At 38.5% G+C, this 16,566-nt stretch overlaps 2 protein-coding genes across 5 annotated transcripts; one reads left to right on the top strand and one right to left on the bottom strand.

Moving 5' to 3' along the window:
* Nucleotides 1–387: 387 nt before the first annotated feature.
* On the top strand, nucleotides 388–3,771 carry LOC121266621 (polygalacturonase QRT3). The gene is made up of 3 exons (XM_041170502.1): nucleotides 388–750; nucleotides 908–1,135; nucleotides 2,623–3,771. Exons 1-3 carry the CDS (start codon nucleotides 580–582, stop codon nucleotides 3,673–3,675), a joined length of 1,452 nt encoding a protein of 483 aa, XP_041026436.1. The 5' UTR covers nucleotides 388–579; the 3' UTR covers nucleotides 3,676–3,771.
* An 894-nt stretch (nucleotides 3,772–4,665) lies between these two features.
* Nucleotides 4,666–16,315, bottom strand: LOC121265297 (choline-phosphate cytidylyltransferase 2-like). Of its 4 annotated transcripts, XM_041168868.1 has the most exons (9): nucleotides 16,001–16,313; nucleotides 9,508–9,621; nucleotides 9,070–9,165; nucleotides 8,382–8,424; nucleotides 7,695–7,850; nucleotides 7,348–7,428; nucleotides 6,265–6,351; nucleotides 5,567–5,677; nucleotides 4,666–5,394 (listed from the first exon to the last, which is right to left on the bottom strand). In XM_041168868.1, the coding sequence occupies exons 1-9, from the start codon at nucleotides 16,171–16,173 to the stop codon at nucleotides 5,218–5,220; spliced, it is 1,038 nt and encodes a 345-aa protein (XP_041024802.1). In that variant the 5' UTR covers nucleotides 16,174–16,313; the 3' UTR covers nucleotides 4,666–5,217. The 4 variants fall into 4 exon arrangements, with proteins under 4 accessions (XP_041024802.1, XP_041024804.1, XP_041024803.1 ...); XM_041168870.1 differs by lacking the exon at nucleotides 9,070–9,165 and having other exon boundaries at nucleotides 16,001–16,315; XM_041168869.1 differs by lacking the exon at nucleotides 6,265–6,351 and having other exon boundaries at nucleotides 16,001–16,310.
* Between the last annotated feature and the right edge of the window lie 251 nt (nucleotides 16,316–16,566).

The raw sequence follows: 16,566 nt of genomic DNA on the forward strand, positions 1-16,566 counted from the left end.
ACTTATAATTACTCTTGATTTCTGATTTCAACATAATCCATTCCTTTTCCGTGTACTATACAGTTAATAACGTAGAAACCTACGTTATTGACGTAGAAACTTGGCACATCATTTAATAGGGATAAATTAATTTAAAATAAACAACGTTACATGATCCAAATTCCAAAATATCAAATTTTAAAATAATAGAAATTTCAGAGTTCAGATGTTATTTCTCACGGGTCCACATCAAACATGAATATGGGATGTGGGAATCGTTAATGCTATTGAATATTGCTAGGGGGACCGAAAACCTTGCACCCAATGTACCGTTTTCTTCTCTTTTTTAATGTTTGTACGTGTGTTTTTTTTTTTTTTAATACTAAAAAAAATACACACAAATACTATATAAAAAAAAGCTAATGCCAATTACCAATCTTAAGAGCGCCTCGTGACCAAATCCTATGTGCAAGAGAGAGTGAGAGACAGAAGAAACAGTCTCCCCGTCCCTCTCTGTCTCTCCCACGTACAGGCGCACACTCAATCGATAGATCCAGTGTCAAACCAGACAAATAGGTAGCAGTGCTTCGATCAAAAGCAATGAAACCCTTGCCAATATTGAGTTTCCTATTAGTATTGTTGGTACAAGAAGCCTTTGGTTCCAGCATTGAGCGAGCACTGTTTCAGTTTAGAGAAAAAATCGACGGAAATTCAGTCTATTGTCCTACCGAACTAAATTTTTCATCGCCGGAGCCTTCAGCCAAGAAAAGGGTACGTTATTTTATGCATGGTCATTTATTTACTTTCTTCATCATTTGTTGCGAGTTTCTTTATTTGTTTTCCTTATAAATAATGTAGTGTTTATTAACTGGTTCTTCGACGTCTCTGTTTTTTACGAAATGTTTATGCTTTGAATGTACTGTGAAAGGATGGGAGAATTTTCTATCCAATTGGGTATGGAGCAGACCCAAGCGGGGAACAAGACAGCAGTGATGCCATACTGCAGGCCTTGGGAGATGCTGTCCAAATGCAAAGTGGGTTGGAGTTGCTGCCTGGCATTAGCGACTTCGGAGGTGTGACGATTCATTTGCAAGGTGGAGACTACAAAATCAGCAAACCGATAAGGTTCCCTTCATCTGGTGTTGGCAATGTCGTGGTCAGTCTCTCTCTCTCTCTCTCTCTCTCTCTCAAAATCTCAGCCTGCGATCGAGTCTGTTTTGCCGGGTGCGCATCAATTACCGATCTAAGACAGTGCCTAACCCCAGTTGGCTCCCTATTAACTAAATATCTCCAGGATGAAAGAAAAACTTTCAACTTTTTTTGGAACGATCTTTGAACGAAGAACATTCTAATAAAAAATTATGGCTTTAGGTTCTGTTCTGGCTTTTTCCTTCTTTCTATAACAAATACGTACGCGATGAAATGAGGTTGCAGTTACGATATCGGATTTTCGTTTTTGTTAAAATTAAGGAACTAATTATAGGAAGTAGGAAGGAGTTTACAAGTTTTCCTTAGAATCGAATGCACAGAAAGGATCAGTATTTAATAAAAAGATAATTTCTTTTCTTTTTCATGATCTATGATCATTAGCTAATCAAACATCATGATTCATCTCACTCACGAGTCACCGTCCAAATTGTTTTTGTTTTTTGTTTTCACTCTTTTTTCTTTGTTTAAGGGGGTGCCGGAGTTTTTTAGGTGTTATTGTGACTCGTGCCTGTATGGGCCTCTGCCACGTTGCACTAATGTTTCAGCCTGTGTTCTGCCTTTCGTGCGTGAATGGTACTCATTGAACAGCGGAACGGAACCGTTCTTTTCGCCATTAAAACCCACCTTTTTAGTTTAAAAAAAAAAAAATATGACCCTTTCCAACAATAGTTTATGATCCAACGGCATCCCTCTTGAAAACCCTCTTAAGAAGCGTTACGCTGCAAATCTATTATCTCGTTAACTTTCTTCTGAAATTTGTTAAAAGCAGAAGTCGTCAAAAGTGTAGCCTATCTTGCCGACAATGATGGATAAAGACAGAAGTTAACTTTCGGAGGATGCCGTTGTTTTGGTTGTTATGGTGGTCGTATTCTTCCGCCATAAACGTGGATTTAAATAAAATTAAGATTTTGTCCTTTAAAAAAAAAAAAAACTTTCGAAGGATTTGAGATATGAAGTGTATATTTTAGGTATCGATTCCAGGAAATATTTGGCGTGAAAAATAGTTTAATTTGTCATTAAGTGTTGCCATTTTTTCCGAGTAAGTCGTTGGTTGCTCCTATTATCTTAGTCGCTTATAGGATTTTATGGTTTATGGAAAAATTAGGGGTAGGGCCTGTTTAGGGATGTACAATATTCTAGCTGGTAAACATTATGACTTGAACTTAGTAGCACCTTAGCTATAATATGTAGTCAAGGTCAAGCCTTTAGAATCTGCACTAGTCTAGTGTTGAATTTCTTTTGGCTTGAGGGAGTACTAATTCAGACCATTATATTTATTTTAACATGTTTAGATGTACTTATGGTTTGGTTAACTCCACAATTTAGTTACTATCTCCCCCGATCATTTTGGATCACTAGGAATCTATAACAAGAGACCTCCTTTTCACTCAAAACAATTGTATTAAAGCAAGTAATATTGGCATGTTTAACTAGGTACGGGGAGGAACTTTGCGAGCATCGAATACATTTCCCGGTGATCGACATCTTATAGAACTATGGTCAGAGAATTCTCCGCAATCCGACCAGCTGCAGCTCCAAAGTAATGCATTCTACTATGAGGACATCACCTTCCGGGACATTCTCTTCGATTCAAGCTACCGAGGAGGAGGGATTCTCATTGTTGATTCAGTCAGAATCCGGGTAGACAATTGCTTCTTTCTCCACTTCACAACACAGGGAATTATAGTTAAAAGGGGCCACGAGACCTTCATTTCAAGCTGCTTTCTTGGACAACATTCAACAGCCGGTGGGGATAAAGATGAGAGGCATTTCTCAGGCACTGCCATTGATCTTAGCAGCAATGACAATGCAGTCACGGATGCTGCAATTTTCTCTGCAGCAATCGGCATTGTATTAAGAGGTCAGGCAAACATACTCACAGGAGTACACTGCTACAACAAGGCAACAAGTTTTGGTGGGATCGGAATATTGGTAAAACTGGCTGGATGCTCACAAACCAGGATAAGTAACTGTTACTTGGATTACACTGCTATAGTCATGGAAGACCCTGTACAAGTTCATGTCAGTAATGGGTTTTTCCTAGGGGACGCTAATGTGGTCTTAAAATCGATTAAGGGTCAAGTCTCTGGGTTGAATATTGTGGATAACATGTTTAGTGGGCGGGCTGGGAATATGGTACCAATAGTTCAATTAGATGGGAAATTCAATTACATCGATCAAGTGGTAATTGACAGGAACAATGTGAATGGAATGAGGTTGAAATCAACTGTTGGAAAACTAACAGTGGCCGGAAATGGGACGAGATGGGAGGCTAATTTCTCGTCGGTCTTGGTATTTCCCCACCGGATTAATAATCTGCAGTATTCATTGCACACTCGAGGAGAGCCTAAGTTTACAGCTCATGCAGTGACTGATGTGTCTAATAATGTGGTGGCTGTGGAGAGCGAGAAGGCCGTCAATGGGGTGGTCTCCATAATTGTTGACCAGCATAGTGATACTGGAGAAAAACACGTCTTCTGCATGTAAAGCTTATAGTTGTGCTACTTAATTATATATACAATAATGATATATACGCGCGCGCACACGTATATATATACATATAGAAATAAAGGATCAGATTGACAAGCCTATGATTTCTTCTGCTTTTAGTTTTTCTTCCCAATTTATTGCTGACTTTGGTGCATTGAGCATGTCTCCTACTTTCTCTTTGGTTTTGTTCGCAGTCTAGCTTACGTATATAATAAGGTAATATTATTCACATGAAGAAATGGATATATAGTACGTCCTTACATGGCCATCTGTCCTAACAATCAAACCAATTTTAACAATTTTAAGGCAAATATACAGGAGGCAGTACCCATCAAGGAATGGAGTCGTCGTTGCCATCAAGGAAACAACTTCTCTAGTTGAGTCCAGTTTTGCATAAGAATGCTCAGGATGAATAGGAGATGGTTTTGGTGCTCGAGAAGAAATGCTCAATAGTTCATTTCTCTACCGTCGAGTGTAATTTAGGAGTTTTCTCAAAAGAGAAATGCTACTATGCCCCCTAATGTATACCACTTACTTTGCTCTCTTGATGTTCAGATCACTCGTCCAAACCCAATTAATCCTAGCAGTTTCGACAATCCTAACTCGTTCGTCCGTGATTTTTTTCAATCTCCAAACAAAATTAAACCAAGGAAACCAAAGCTTTTGGAGTCAGAATTCGAAGATGTATGTGAAGGAATCTTTACCAACCAAGAAGGAAGAGTTTCAATAGAGCCATCGATCCGGATATAGAACAGACCGTTCTTTGCTTGTCTAAAATAAGCAGCCCTTGGATCACTATCAACTTCCACAGTAATCTGCACAAATTAATTAATGACGCGTATAGATAAAAATACATAAAAAAGGATGAAGTTGCAACGATCGAGAAATCATCTACAAGAACAAAATACATAGAGAATTTCCAAAGGTTCACATAAAACAAAAGCCCCCCTAAAAATAGTATTAAAAAAGGTTCTAAAAAGACTATAGGGAATAAATAATATATTGCCAACCCTATATGGGCAACTGAAATTATTAGCCTGAAATAGTTATCGAAAGCAATTTCCAAAAGAAACGTATTTTCCTCTCGCTTGATGTCTAAACATAGGAGTGCCAACTCGATCGAGCATATCTGTTCCATGGGATATCACCAAATCTCTAATATAATTAAGTGACATGTTAACCATGTGCCACGTCTGGCACAAACTGTTCTGACATGTTGACCATCGTAGTAGATATTACACAGCATTACATAGAATATTAGGTCTAAATTCTTACAGCAGAATCCCTTCACAAGAGCTTTGCCTCCACCATACATCTTTGCTAACGAGTTACTTCAAACAGGAAACTACTCTTCTTTCCTCACAGCATATATGAACATACTAATAACTGAACATGAAAGACCCATCTAAGCTTTGAACCGTTTTCCAAGCTCAAGTTTTCTTGTACCTGCCGAGTAGATCATTTGAGCAGGGGTTTACATATATTGCTACACATGAACAAGATCAATGCTCCATCCCATCCAGTATTGGAAAGAGCAGCTCATTTTTTGTCTTCGTTGTCATTGTAATGTTTTTCTTCTTCCTCTTCTTCATCTTCATTTTCATCTTCATCAGAGTCAGAGTCATCATAGAAAACATCAAATTCTTCATCATATATAAAACCCTTTAACTGTTGCCCCCTCAGCCGCTCTTGTATTCGGTCTTTGATAGCTGTTCCCTGACATAAGCCCAGAATAAATGTTCAGATTAAAAAAAAAAAAAAAAAAAAAAACTGAATGGCTCTTCCCTGACACATGTACCAGCAATAGGTGTTTATAGAGAGAGACAGAGACAGAGACAGAGACAGAGACAGAGACAGAGACAGAGACGGAGACAGAGGCAGAGCTGACCATTTTATGGCAACCTTCTTCAAACATCTCAAGAAATCCAGCAACCAGTCGATCAGCATTCTCCACCCATTCATTGCGATGAATCCTAGCAGTTTTCGCTACAGTTTGTATCTGCAAACTCACGGCACAAAAGAATTCCCATCATATTACAAGATGTTTGGCATTGAAAAGCTGGTTTTATTCTATTTTATCTTTACAGGTATGGCATGGCACAGCAACCTTGAAAAGGGAGTGTGCGAGATGGTATTGTGTAGTCCAATTTGTAACATAAAAGCTAATACTATATTACTATTTAATCAGTAACAGAAAAATAATACTGCCGTCAAACAAGTCAAAGTTATTCCACAAATAGGACCAAAGCATGAGAATTGAGGCATTTTGAAGGAATAAATTGGAAGCTTAAGATCTAAATGTTATTTTTAAAGGTTGACTTGAACTCAACCTTTTATTCCAAAGAAAGTTCCATATGGCAAGCACTACGTATTACATTAGAGGGGGGATGCAGGTGATAATTTCGGTGCTGTACTTGATAACTGCAGTTATAATAAGTGTATGCGCATGAGAGAATCACAGAAACATCACCATTTTGATAACGAGAACTTGGTGGGCTAATGACCGTTGATTGTGGGGGAATATGACCAAAATTGGTGAAATATTGACTAACAAGGGCCAAGGCCATGGAAAAGAACTGCACTCACCCACAAGTTTCCTGCTCCCCAATGAATAACTCTTATAAGTAGTTTTTTTTTCCCACAGGGACATTGTTGTGTGATTGAATAGTATATCAAAGTCCACGATAACTGTTCTAGATTTCAAAATGGAGATTCCATTTGAAAGGTAAATCTGAAAGAAGCAATCATTGGTAATTTTCCAAAAGGGTATACCGCTGGAGGAAAAATAAAAAAAGTGATTAGCTTCATTATTGATAATAAGCATTCCCTAGAAGTAACTCTTATACTAATAGCGATGGCAATATGTAACGAAGTCTTTGTCACTGTGGAGGTTTCACTCTGTGGTTCTTCTCTAATTTTGCCATTGTCATAGGTACATAGTTTCTGAAATGTCCCTGATGTCTCAAGCAAGCAATTTAACTATACTTACTTGAATTTCTCCAATGGCATTAGCCCCATTTCTCACACAAAACACTATATCCTGCATCACAGCCTTAACACTTCCACTCATTGCTTGAAAATGTCTAGCATAAATCACAGCATTAAAATTTCCATTCATTCCTTGAAAGTGTGTGTGCGTGTGCATGAAACAAAAAAATAGATTAAAGATAAATTAATGGAAGGTAACCTATCCCCATAGCCATAACCCCACCACTTGCCTCCCTTCCCACAATGGCAACAAGGTAAATCTTGAACACAAGTTTCTTGTGCATAAATATGCAACGTTTTTTTTTTCTTATTCAATAATTGATAAATGCACCCAGTGAATTTTGACCTCACAGTCTCATCTTCCATCCTGTTCTTACATGTGGATGAAGAACCACTAGAGCTAGAGTTCATTGGCTATATATAAGCAACAATTATTATCAGTTTGATTGTATACTCAAAAGCTCTCATACTTCATCAAATTCCATGACACTTCTGCAATCGACTTGACTAACATATATGACCAACCATTAGTATTAATTATTAGTGATTTGGTCTGAACAGTTATCTCAGCAAAATTCATAGGAAATCATCCGTGCTGTTAACACATCTAGCACAAAGTTCCAAAAACCAATAGCAGGAGATGCACAAACAGCGTCAGTTTATAATTTTCTTCATACATACCTTCTCTCCAACTTTCTCTTGTTGTTTCTTCACTCTCTCACGCAATTTCTTCAAACCCATGTTCACTCTAAGCCGCTTTTCCTGATAGTAAGAAATGACACGATTGAAATCGGTTCATACTGGAACAAATATCTTAAATAGTGCTTGAAAGAAGTACACAAAAAATGAATGTTTTTCAAAAGACAAAACGAATGTGATGTGTGTGTGTGTGTGTGTGTGTGTGTGTGTATTAAGTAAAAATTTTATTGATAAAAGAGTATACATAGCCCATAGCCCAAGTACACAAGAAGTATACAAGAGAAAACACCAAATTCGAAAACGAATGTGATATATGAACAAGAAAACACCTTGACATAGCTAACACCCAAGTCCTTTCTTGTATATCCACGGTCCAAATTACGCATCACATACTGATTGTAATCTTTGAGAATCCTCATTATAATATCAGATGTGGAGATCCCATCAGTCCGTTTTGTTTCCTTAAATTTCCCAATGGACTTGACCTGTATCAGATATCTATGTCAAACATATTGAAATAAAGACTACTGGAGCTTTATGTTAAAGAGCAAATTGAGCAATGAGACAATCAAGAAACATATCCACAACACATGACAAGTGTTCAGAACAGTTAGAAGCAAAAGGCTTGACCAACTGGTTTTTTTTTTTATAAGTAAAAGGCTTGACCAACTGGTTTTTTTTTTTTTTTTTTTTTTGATAAGTAAAAGGCTTGACCAACTGGTGATAGGAAAAAATAAATAAATAAATAAAAATAAAGAAACATCATCTGAAATATTTCCACACACATCACATAAGACAATTAAGGAAAGAGGGAAATACCGAGAGGAGAAAAAAAGGAAGGAATGACAAAAGTCAAGATGAGAGAAAAGATGGAGGCAAAGAAGAGGAGGCCTTAAATGGATAAATAATAAAGGCCCGGTAGCAAAATATTTTACAGGATTGAGCCAGTACACACCCAATATTTATTGGCATCAAGTAACTACGGAAAGGATTTATCTAGTAGATTTCAGACTTACAAATTCATAGACATCTTTTCCAGCCCCACTTGCATCAGCATAACTACAATTCTCGAGGAAAGAAGAGGCAATTAACATATTTGAGAACATAGTCACCTTAAGATGCATAAAACTGTTAAAGTAAACAGTCTGGTAAAAAGAAATGACATAAAAATAATATTTACTTCCATCATATTCACACTATATTTGAATACATTACAATGACATCATACTGGGATGCACAGTTACCATGTTATTTGGAGATGATGGCCCCTATATAAAAGTAATAAATGGGATTTCCTCCCCTCATAAATATAATGGACAGTGACAACATTGGTTAAAGGACCCACCCAGTGCGGGCGCAACTTATCAAAAAACAAAAAGCAAAAAGAAACAAAAAAATAAAAATAAATAAAGTGAGCTATTCAAGTACTAAGGACCTTGTTTGAAACAAGTATCACTAAATTACAAAAAGGAAATTTGTATTGTTATAAAAGAAAATAAGCCAGTGTCAAACATTTCAACAACAAAACAAAATGAGTTTCACTTTATGTGGTTTCTAACAAAGAGTGAAGGTTTCCGTTGTTCTAGCCTGATCAACTCAAATTCATGACACCCATCCATCAAATATAGACAAGGGCCTGGGATTTTTGGAAAATCTTAAGCTAAAGAAACTGACAATAGTTAACTTGGGGCTGGTTAACCTTACGGAAGAGAATCATGTGCAACATAATCAATCTGGTGGTTGTCAAGGAATTCCATTGTTAGCACCCATGGTGCATTGGGGATAACCTCATCAACCCATCTGCATCAAGCATAACAAAAACGCTAATAAGAGATTCAGCATATATATACCATATCTGCAAATCAAACAGCAATACCAATGTGCTAAAAGCAATATGCTACCAGGTTCCATGAAATAAGACCTTAACCTCTCTTTGGATCTCAAAGAGAAAAAGTGAAGAGGAAATACATTAAGATGCTTAAAAAAGGCTAATTAGAGCAGTACAATCATTGTCATTTCCATTACTTTGTAATATCTGAGATACAAACCAAGTCTATTTACAAAGTGTACAAACCAAAAACTTGTGTTTATAAGTCCACTCTAGTTAAATGAATAAAATTTAGATGTTTGACATAAACCAACCTGCAGTGGCGGAGAGACTCATATCGTTCCTTCTCATTCATGACAGTTTTGCCCTTGTACTTGTGGGTGAGTTCATCATTGCAGCATCCAACGAGCAGATATGTGTTTGGAAACCTACAAATTAAGATGGAGAGTGTAACTATAAATGAAGTCTAATCACATTCAAATCCAATAAGCATAAAAGCAAGTTTTTTTTCTTCAGACTCAGAAGAACTGAAAATTCAATAGGCCGTTTTCAGCTGATAAAATTGGATTCAATTTTGCATCCTAAATCCACCATACAACTGCATTTGTAAAAGCGAGAATCAATCAAACTTAATTTCAATGCTAAAGCAGTACTTAAAAAAACAGTGGTGGTGTTGTGACTTATGGAATTTCTGGTCAAAAATTAATTCCAAACCCAACCTAGTAAAATCATTTTGGTGGGGGAGGGGGAGGGGGGTGGGGGGATACTCCACTTGCACTTCAATATAAAGCTTCACCGGTAGCTACACAGAGAAATCTGTAAAACAGTATCAAAGATGGAAAAAAATGTAATAAGAAGTTCACCTATGGCCTTTTTGGACGTCGTATTGAAATTTGACCCAACCTATGGGGACATCTTATTGCAACTTGACCCAATCTGTTTATCACAACGCCCAAACCTACACATGCATTATCGGGAAAGAGAGACCCTATAAAAGCTTTTAGCTTATAATTACAAATGACGACAATACAAGATAAGTTTGATAGGTTTGGATGGAGGGTGGAGGGCTGATAGGCCGGGGCCCAAGTCAAAGGCCCGGCAAGAGTGGAGGGCTAGGTCAGTTTACGTGGGTGGAGGAAGGAGGCCTTCTCAGATGGAGTTGTCACCGCGCCGCCACCAAAGGGCGGTGGACTTGCCGGAGTCTTCGTCATGACGCCATCAGAAGACGCCAATGAAGGTGGTGGAGCAACTGGAGGGTGGGCTGATTCTGCAGAAGAAACAGCAAACAGCAACTGAGTTGGAGGTGGATCTTCCTCGACCACCGAGTGCATTTCTTCCTCCGGGGAGTGCACAAAAACTGCCGACGGAGTGTGGGGGAGGTGATGAGGGTCCGGCGAGTACCCCTAAGTTGTTCAACGACGTCATTTTATTGGGGGATAGCGAAATAGGGGACTCGGCCAATGAAGATTTATTTCTTTCAGATGAGAACTCGCAGAGGCTTATTCAGGTGTCTAGCAACTCTGTTGGGGAAGTTGGTTTGGTGCTCGGGAAAGAGAACATGGAGGAACAACCAGATTTTAGAATGCAGAGCCCTATCCCGTTGAAGTGTTTGTTTCCAGATCAGTCTAGTGTATCAGACTGGGTGTTTAACATGGTGAAGGATATTCAGGAAATGGTGGGTTTGAAGTGTGAAGGTTATGAGGAGCAATTCATGGCATTGCTCACCGCTATCGAAGCGGGTCACCAACAAAAAAGGAAAGCTGGTTCCAAGAAACAGCGTGAACTCAGGAGCCTAGCTTGGTCAATGAACTCTGAAGGTGGCTCTAGCAGGGATAGGACTAAAGGAAAAGGGCTGGCCTTTCCCAAATGAAACCAAAAATTGTCTCATGGAATGTTTGCAGACTAAATGAGCCTAGTAAGCGTGTTCAAAAAAGAAACTTGTTGCAAAAGTGGAAGGCGGACATTGTTTGTTTACAAAAAACAAAGTTGAAAGTTATTACTACAAGAATTGTAAGAAGTATATGGAGCTGCGCACACGTGGAGTGGATACATTTGGCAACTAACGAGGCCTCAGGAGGCGTGTTGGTGATGTGGGACCAACGGGTGGTGGAGAAAAAGGAGGAGTTTATTGGGTTATTTTCGGTAGTATGCTCTTTTAAGAGCGTATCAGATGGCTTTTTGTGGGCATTAGCAGGAGTTTATGGTCCTCTTTCAGACAACGATCATAGATTATTGTGGGATGAACTAGTTGGAGTACACAGTTGGTGGGGTCTTCCATGCCGCATTGATGGAGATTTTAATGTAACAAGATTTCCCAGTGAGTGATTTGGTAATAGAAGAATGCATCCAGCAATGTCAAATTTTTCGGAATGCATCTTTGAGTTGAATTTAGTGGATTTACCAATGGCGGGGGGTTTATGCACGTGGGCCAATAATCAAACGTGGTCTCAATTAGATAGATTCTTAATTTCCCCAGAGTGGGAAAATCATTTTCCGGAGGTTTGGCAGAAGAGATTGCCTCAGCTATGTTCGGACCATTGGCCTATCATGTTGGATTGCGGTGGGATTCAAAGAAGACATCGGTATTTTAAATTTGAAAACATGTGGCTGAAAACGGAAGGTTTTGTGGATAGGATCAAACAGTGGTGGTCATCTTATCAAATATATGGTACTCCCAGTTTCACGTTTGCGGGTAAATTGAAAGCTCTAAACCAAGACTTAAAGTTTTGGAATAGTCAGTCTTTTGGGGATATTGGAGAACACAAGAAAAGCAAGACAAGGAAGATCCTTGAACTGGAACGGCTACAAGAGTCCAGGACCTTAACATAGGAGGAATTAGCTCAAAAACTAGTGCTGGTTGCAGATCTTGAGAGGATCGTTTTATTAGAAGAGATTTCATGGCGGCAAAAGTCGAGAGTGTTATAGTTGAAGGAAGGTAATCGATGTATTAAGTTTTTTCACAAAGTAGCCAATTCTCATAGGAGATCGAACAATATTGAGATGCTAAAGATTGATGGGGTAGATTGTAAGGATGAGCAGAGAATCAATGATCATGTAGTTGGCTTTTTTGAACAGCTACTTACCGAGCAGGAGGGTTGGCGACCTAAGCCTGATGGGCTAGTTTTTTACTCTATTGGGCCTATGGATGGTAACCGTTTGGAGAGGCCTTTTGAGGAGGTCGAGGTTTTCGAAGTAGTGAGGAAAATGGCTAAAGACAGGCTCCGGCTCCTGATGGGTTTTCTTTGGGTTTCTTTCAAACATGCTAGGATGTATTAAATGATGATCTCATGAAGGTGTTCCAAGAGTTTCATTCAGCTGGACAATTTGAGAAAAGCCTAAACGCCACTTTTCTTGCTTTGATACCGAAGACGGTCGGGGCTGAGGAGATTAGGGAGTTCTAACCCATTAGTCTAGTAAATAGGGTTTACAAGATTCTATCCAAGGTACTTGTGAATCGCCTTAGTGAGGTAGTGGGAAAGATAATCTCAAAGTCTCAAAATGCTTTTGTAAAGGATAGACAGATTTTAGATGCGGTCCTTATTGCAAATGAATGTCTGGACAGTAGACTGAAAGCTGGCAATACAGGGATTATATGCAAGTTAGACATAGAGAATGCGTATGACCATGTTAATTGGGACTTTCTACTTGACCTTCTTGGGAGGTGTGGTTTTGGGGAGAGATGGCGATCTTGGATCCATTGGTGTATATCTACGGTGAAATTCTCAGTTCTGATAAATGGAAGCCTAACAGGTTTTTTTAACAGCACACAAGGCCTAAGACAAGGAGATTTGTTGTCCCCATTATTGTTTGTTATTGTAATGGAGGCTTTGAGCAAAATGACCTCAGCCCTGGTCGCTAATGGGCGTGTGACTGGTTACTCAATTGGATCCCCAGGTGGGGGACTTATTAGTATTTTGCATTTATTGTTTGCAGATGACACTCTTATCTTCTGTGAGGCAAATCATAATCAGGTTCGAGTATTGAAGGCCCTTCTTCTTTGTTTTGAAGCAGTTTCTAAGTTGAAAGTGAACCTGGACAAATCAGAGATGGTGCCTATTGGAGGTGTTCAGCGTATAAGACAGTTGGCTAATACTCTAGGGTGTAAGATTACCTCACTCCCTATGACATATCTTGGTCTTCCGTTGGGGGGCCGCCTCGAGAGCTGCTTCTTTATGGGATACAGTGATTGAGAAAGTAGAGCATCGATTAGCAGGATGGAAGAGAATGTACTTGTCAAAAGGCGGTAGGATTACCCTAAAAAAAGAGTACGTTATCTAACCTACCGACCTATTTTTTGTCCTTGTTCCCTATTCCAGCAAGTGTGGTTGTCGTATTGAGAAACTACAACAAGACTTCTTATGGGGAGGAATAGGTGAAGAGTTTAAATTTCACCTAGTCAGGTGGGAGAAGGTATGCAGTCCTCTCTCTTATGGTGGTTTGGGCATTAGAAATTTGAGAATTTTTAATCGGGTGCTACTTGGAAAATGGTTGTGGAGATACCATAAAGAACTAGAGGCTCTATGAAAGGTGGTGATTGAGAGTAAATATGGTGGATTATGGGAGGGATGGTGTACCAATGAAGTGAGAGGGGCATATAGTGTAGGGTTGTGGAAACATATAAGAAGAGGATGGGGGGTCTTTTCCCACCACACAAGATATTGTCTAGGAGATGGGGCCAAGATCAAATTCTGGTATGATACTTGGTGCGGTAATTGTGCTTTAAAGGATCTATTTCCTGCTCTTTTCAGGGTGGTAAGTGCCAATGATGTCTCGGTGGCGGAAGTCATGGTGATAGTGGGGGAACAAATCCAGTAGAACATCAATTTTAGCCTGGCGGCACATGATTGGGAACTGGACAGTTTTGCAGCTCTTTTCAGCTTTTTGTATTAACTCAAACCGAGTAACCAGCAAGCTGATTTATTGTGGTGGATACCTACAGGTAAAGGTCTATTCTTGGTTCGCTCGTTTTATAAGTCTCTGTCACAAGAACTTCCAACTCAGTTCCCTTGGAAAAGGATTTGGAAACATAAGGTGCCTCTCAAAGCAGCATTTTTTGTGTGGACTACTTCCTTGGGTAAGATCCTCACAACGGATAATTTGAGAAGACGAAGGGTGATCATCGCAGATTGGTGTTGCATATGTAGGAATGAGGGTGAATCAGTGGACCATCTTCTACTACATTGTGAGGTAGCTCAAGGGATATGGAATGAGGTATTTAGAAGATTAGACTTGGGTTGGGTTATGCTCGAGACAGTAGTGGTGATGTTGGATAGTTGGACAGATCTAAAAGGTAACCAACAAATCAAGGCTATATGGAAGATGATGCCTATTTGTATCATGTGGTGTGTGTGGTAAGAGCACAATGAATGGACGTTTGAGGACAAAGAGAGATCGATGGAGGAACTAAAAGCTTTCTTTTTTAGAACTCTTTGTACTCGGGCCATTGCCGTTAATTTTAATGGCCAAAATTTCCAAGATTTCCTTGTTTCTAATGCTCCTACATAGTTAGGGTGTTCTTTGTACTGAACATAGCTTTTGCCTATTCTTTTTATTAATATACTTTTACTTATCAAAAAAGAGTATCTTGAATTTCTCATCTCAAAATGAGTAATGCTACAAATCACACCCTCATCCCACTATATATAATGTGGCATTTTTATCGCCCTTTGATCATTTTTATTTTTTTTTTAAAATTCAAAAGTTGATGGGTGTTGGGTTTGTGGAGCCTAGTTTATTCTTGTAACAGCTCAATTTGATGATCCAACTCGACAAGGATTCATCACGGTTTTTTAGTGGTTTTTCAATGAGGCTTGGGCCATGGAGTGCAGGCATGGGCAACGCCCCCGGTAAAAATTGTTGACCCTGTTTGTGACTCGAGTATCGCCAAACAAAGAGTTCGCTCGACGTTCACATGACAGGTCGCTCAAGCAAAGCTTATGCAAAGAGTTTGCTCGACAACTCACTCGAGCAAATAACCTAGAAATTGTAAAATTAGGGTTTCTGCCGTACAACCTCCCTATATATATATATTTATTATAAACTGTATAGCCAGTATGGAACAGTATATTTTCGCCATAAAGTGTATTTTGCCATTCCTCAAGACAATAAAATCATCTACAGTTCTATAGACGTAGGCACGTTGCCGAACCACATAAATTTGTGTCATATGATTGATTTCCTGTTTTGATTTACTTTTCTATCGTCACTTTTCACAACAATGGTCAATGTCTACTCGTGGATAGGAGCGAATGTAGAATTTTCCTCTCGTAAATAGAAAACAACAGGAAAATGTAACTTTCAAAGGAGGTCCAAACGAGTCCTTATATTACATAAATATACGCCAAATCAATCTTCACAAATGACCAAATGATTTACTCCAAACTGCAGGTTGATATTCAGCATCAAGTAGCTAAGCCGATAATGTAATTACAATTATTTTTAAGTAAATAGTTACATATATAGACCCTATATCCACCAATCTAAATGTTAGTTCACGTATATGCACAGCTTGAATCAAATTATACAAAGAAACGAAGTAACTGAATTGACAGATAACATCGCCTGAAAAGGTTAGCAAAAAGGATACACATTTAAACTTGGAAATGAATTGGTTTCCAAAAATATCTGCATATATAGGAGTTTCTTCCCGAAGACCGAAGATAATGAAAGAGACATTACAAAATCTACCATGAAGTCAAACAACGCATCCACCAAGGAAATAAAAATGTTTCCCAAAAAAGATGTTGAATTTATAACTATTTTCCAGGGAAAAAAAACGGAATAGAAAGGGAAAAGGGGGAATAATACAGTTTCTTGGCTTGCTCGAGAGCGCGGGCGTGACCGAAGTGGAAGAGATCGTATATTCCATCGGCATATACTCGAACTGGTCTTTCCTCCACACCACCACCACTACTCTCCTTGTTGTTGTTGTTGTTGTTATTGTTGCCGTTCCCATTAACACTCTGCTGCTGATCCCCCATATCTCTCTCACTCTCTCTCTCTCTCTCAAGGGGAGAAAATTGAAAAGGGGTCGAGAAGAATGGCTTGGGTTTGAGGCAACATGGTACAATGAGCTCCAAAAACAGGATTCTCTCTCTCTCTCTCTCTCTCTCTGAGTCCGTTCCTTGTTACTTGATCAGTTTGTATTTTTGTTGTTTTATGCATGGGGCCTTAATTAAAACCCAATTAGATTGAGTTTAGATTGAGAAATATTTTCAATTTATTTTATTTTATATTATTTTATTTTTATAAATTTTATAAATTTTTATATAAAATATAATAAATAATTTAATTTTTTTAAATTATAAAATAATAATATTTAAAAATAATATTTTATTTCACTTTTAATTTTTATTTCAATTCATTTCATTTTA

Source organism: Juglans microcarpa x Juglans regia, chromosome 5D (assembly GCF_004785595.1).
Source record: "Juglans microcarpa x Juglans regia isolate MS1-56 chromosome 5D, Jm3101_v1.0, whole genome shotgun sequence".
Classification (NCBI taxonomy): Eukaryota; Viridiplantae; Streptophyta; class Magnoliopsida; order Fagales; family Juglandaceae; genus Juglans; species Juglans microcarpa x Juglans regia.

Coding starts and splice junctions, on each gene's coding strand:
- LOC121266621 (XM_041170502.1), top strand. CDS start 580: ATGAAACCCTTGCCAATATTGAGTTTCCTATTAGTATTGTTGGTACAA. Junction 751..907: donor AGCCTTCAGCCAAGAAAAGG/GTACGTTATTTT, acceptor GTACTGTGAAAG/GATGGGAGAATTTTCTATCC. Junction 1,136..2,622: donor CTGGTGTTGGCAATGTCGTG/GTCAGTCTCTCT, acceptor ATGTTTAACTAG/GTACGGGGAGGAACTTTGCG.
- LOC121265297 (XM_041168868.1), bottom strand. CDS start 16,173: ATGGGGGATCAGCAGCAGAGTGTTAATGGGAACGGCAACAATAACAAC. Junction 7,851..8,381: donor GAAAAGATGTCTATGAATTT/GTAAGTCTGAAA, acceptor TATCTGATACAG/GTCAAGTCCATTGGGAAATT. Junction 5,678..6,264: donor GGGGAGCAGGAAACTTGTGG/GTGAGTGCAGTT, acceptor GTGAGTTTGCAG/ATACAAACTGTAGCGAAAAC.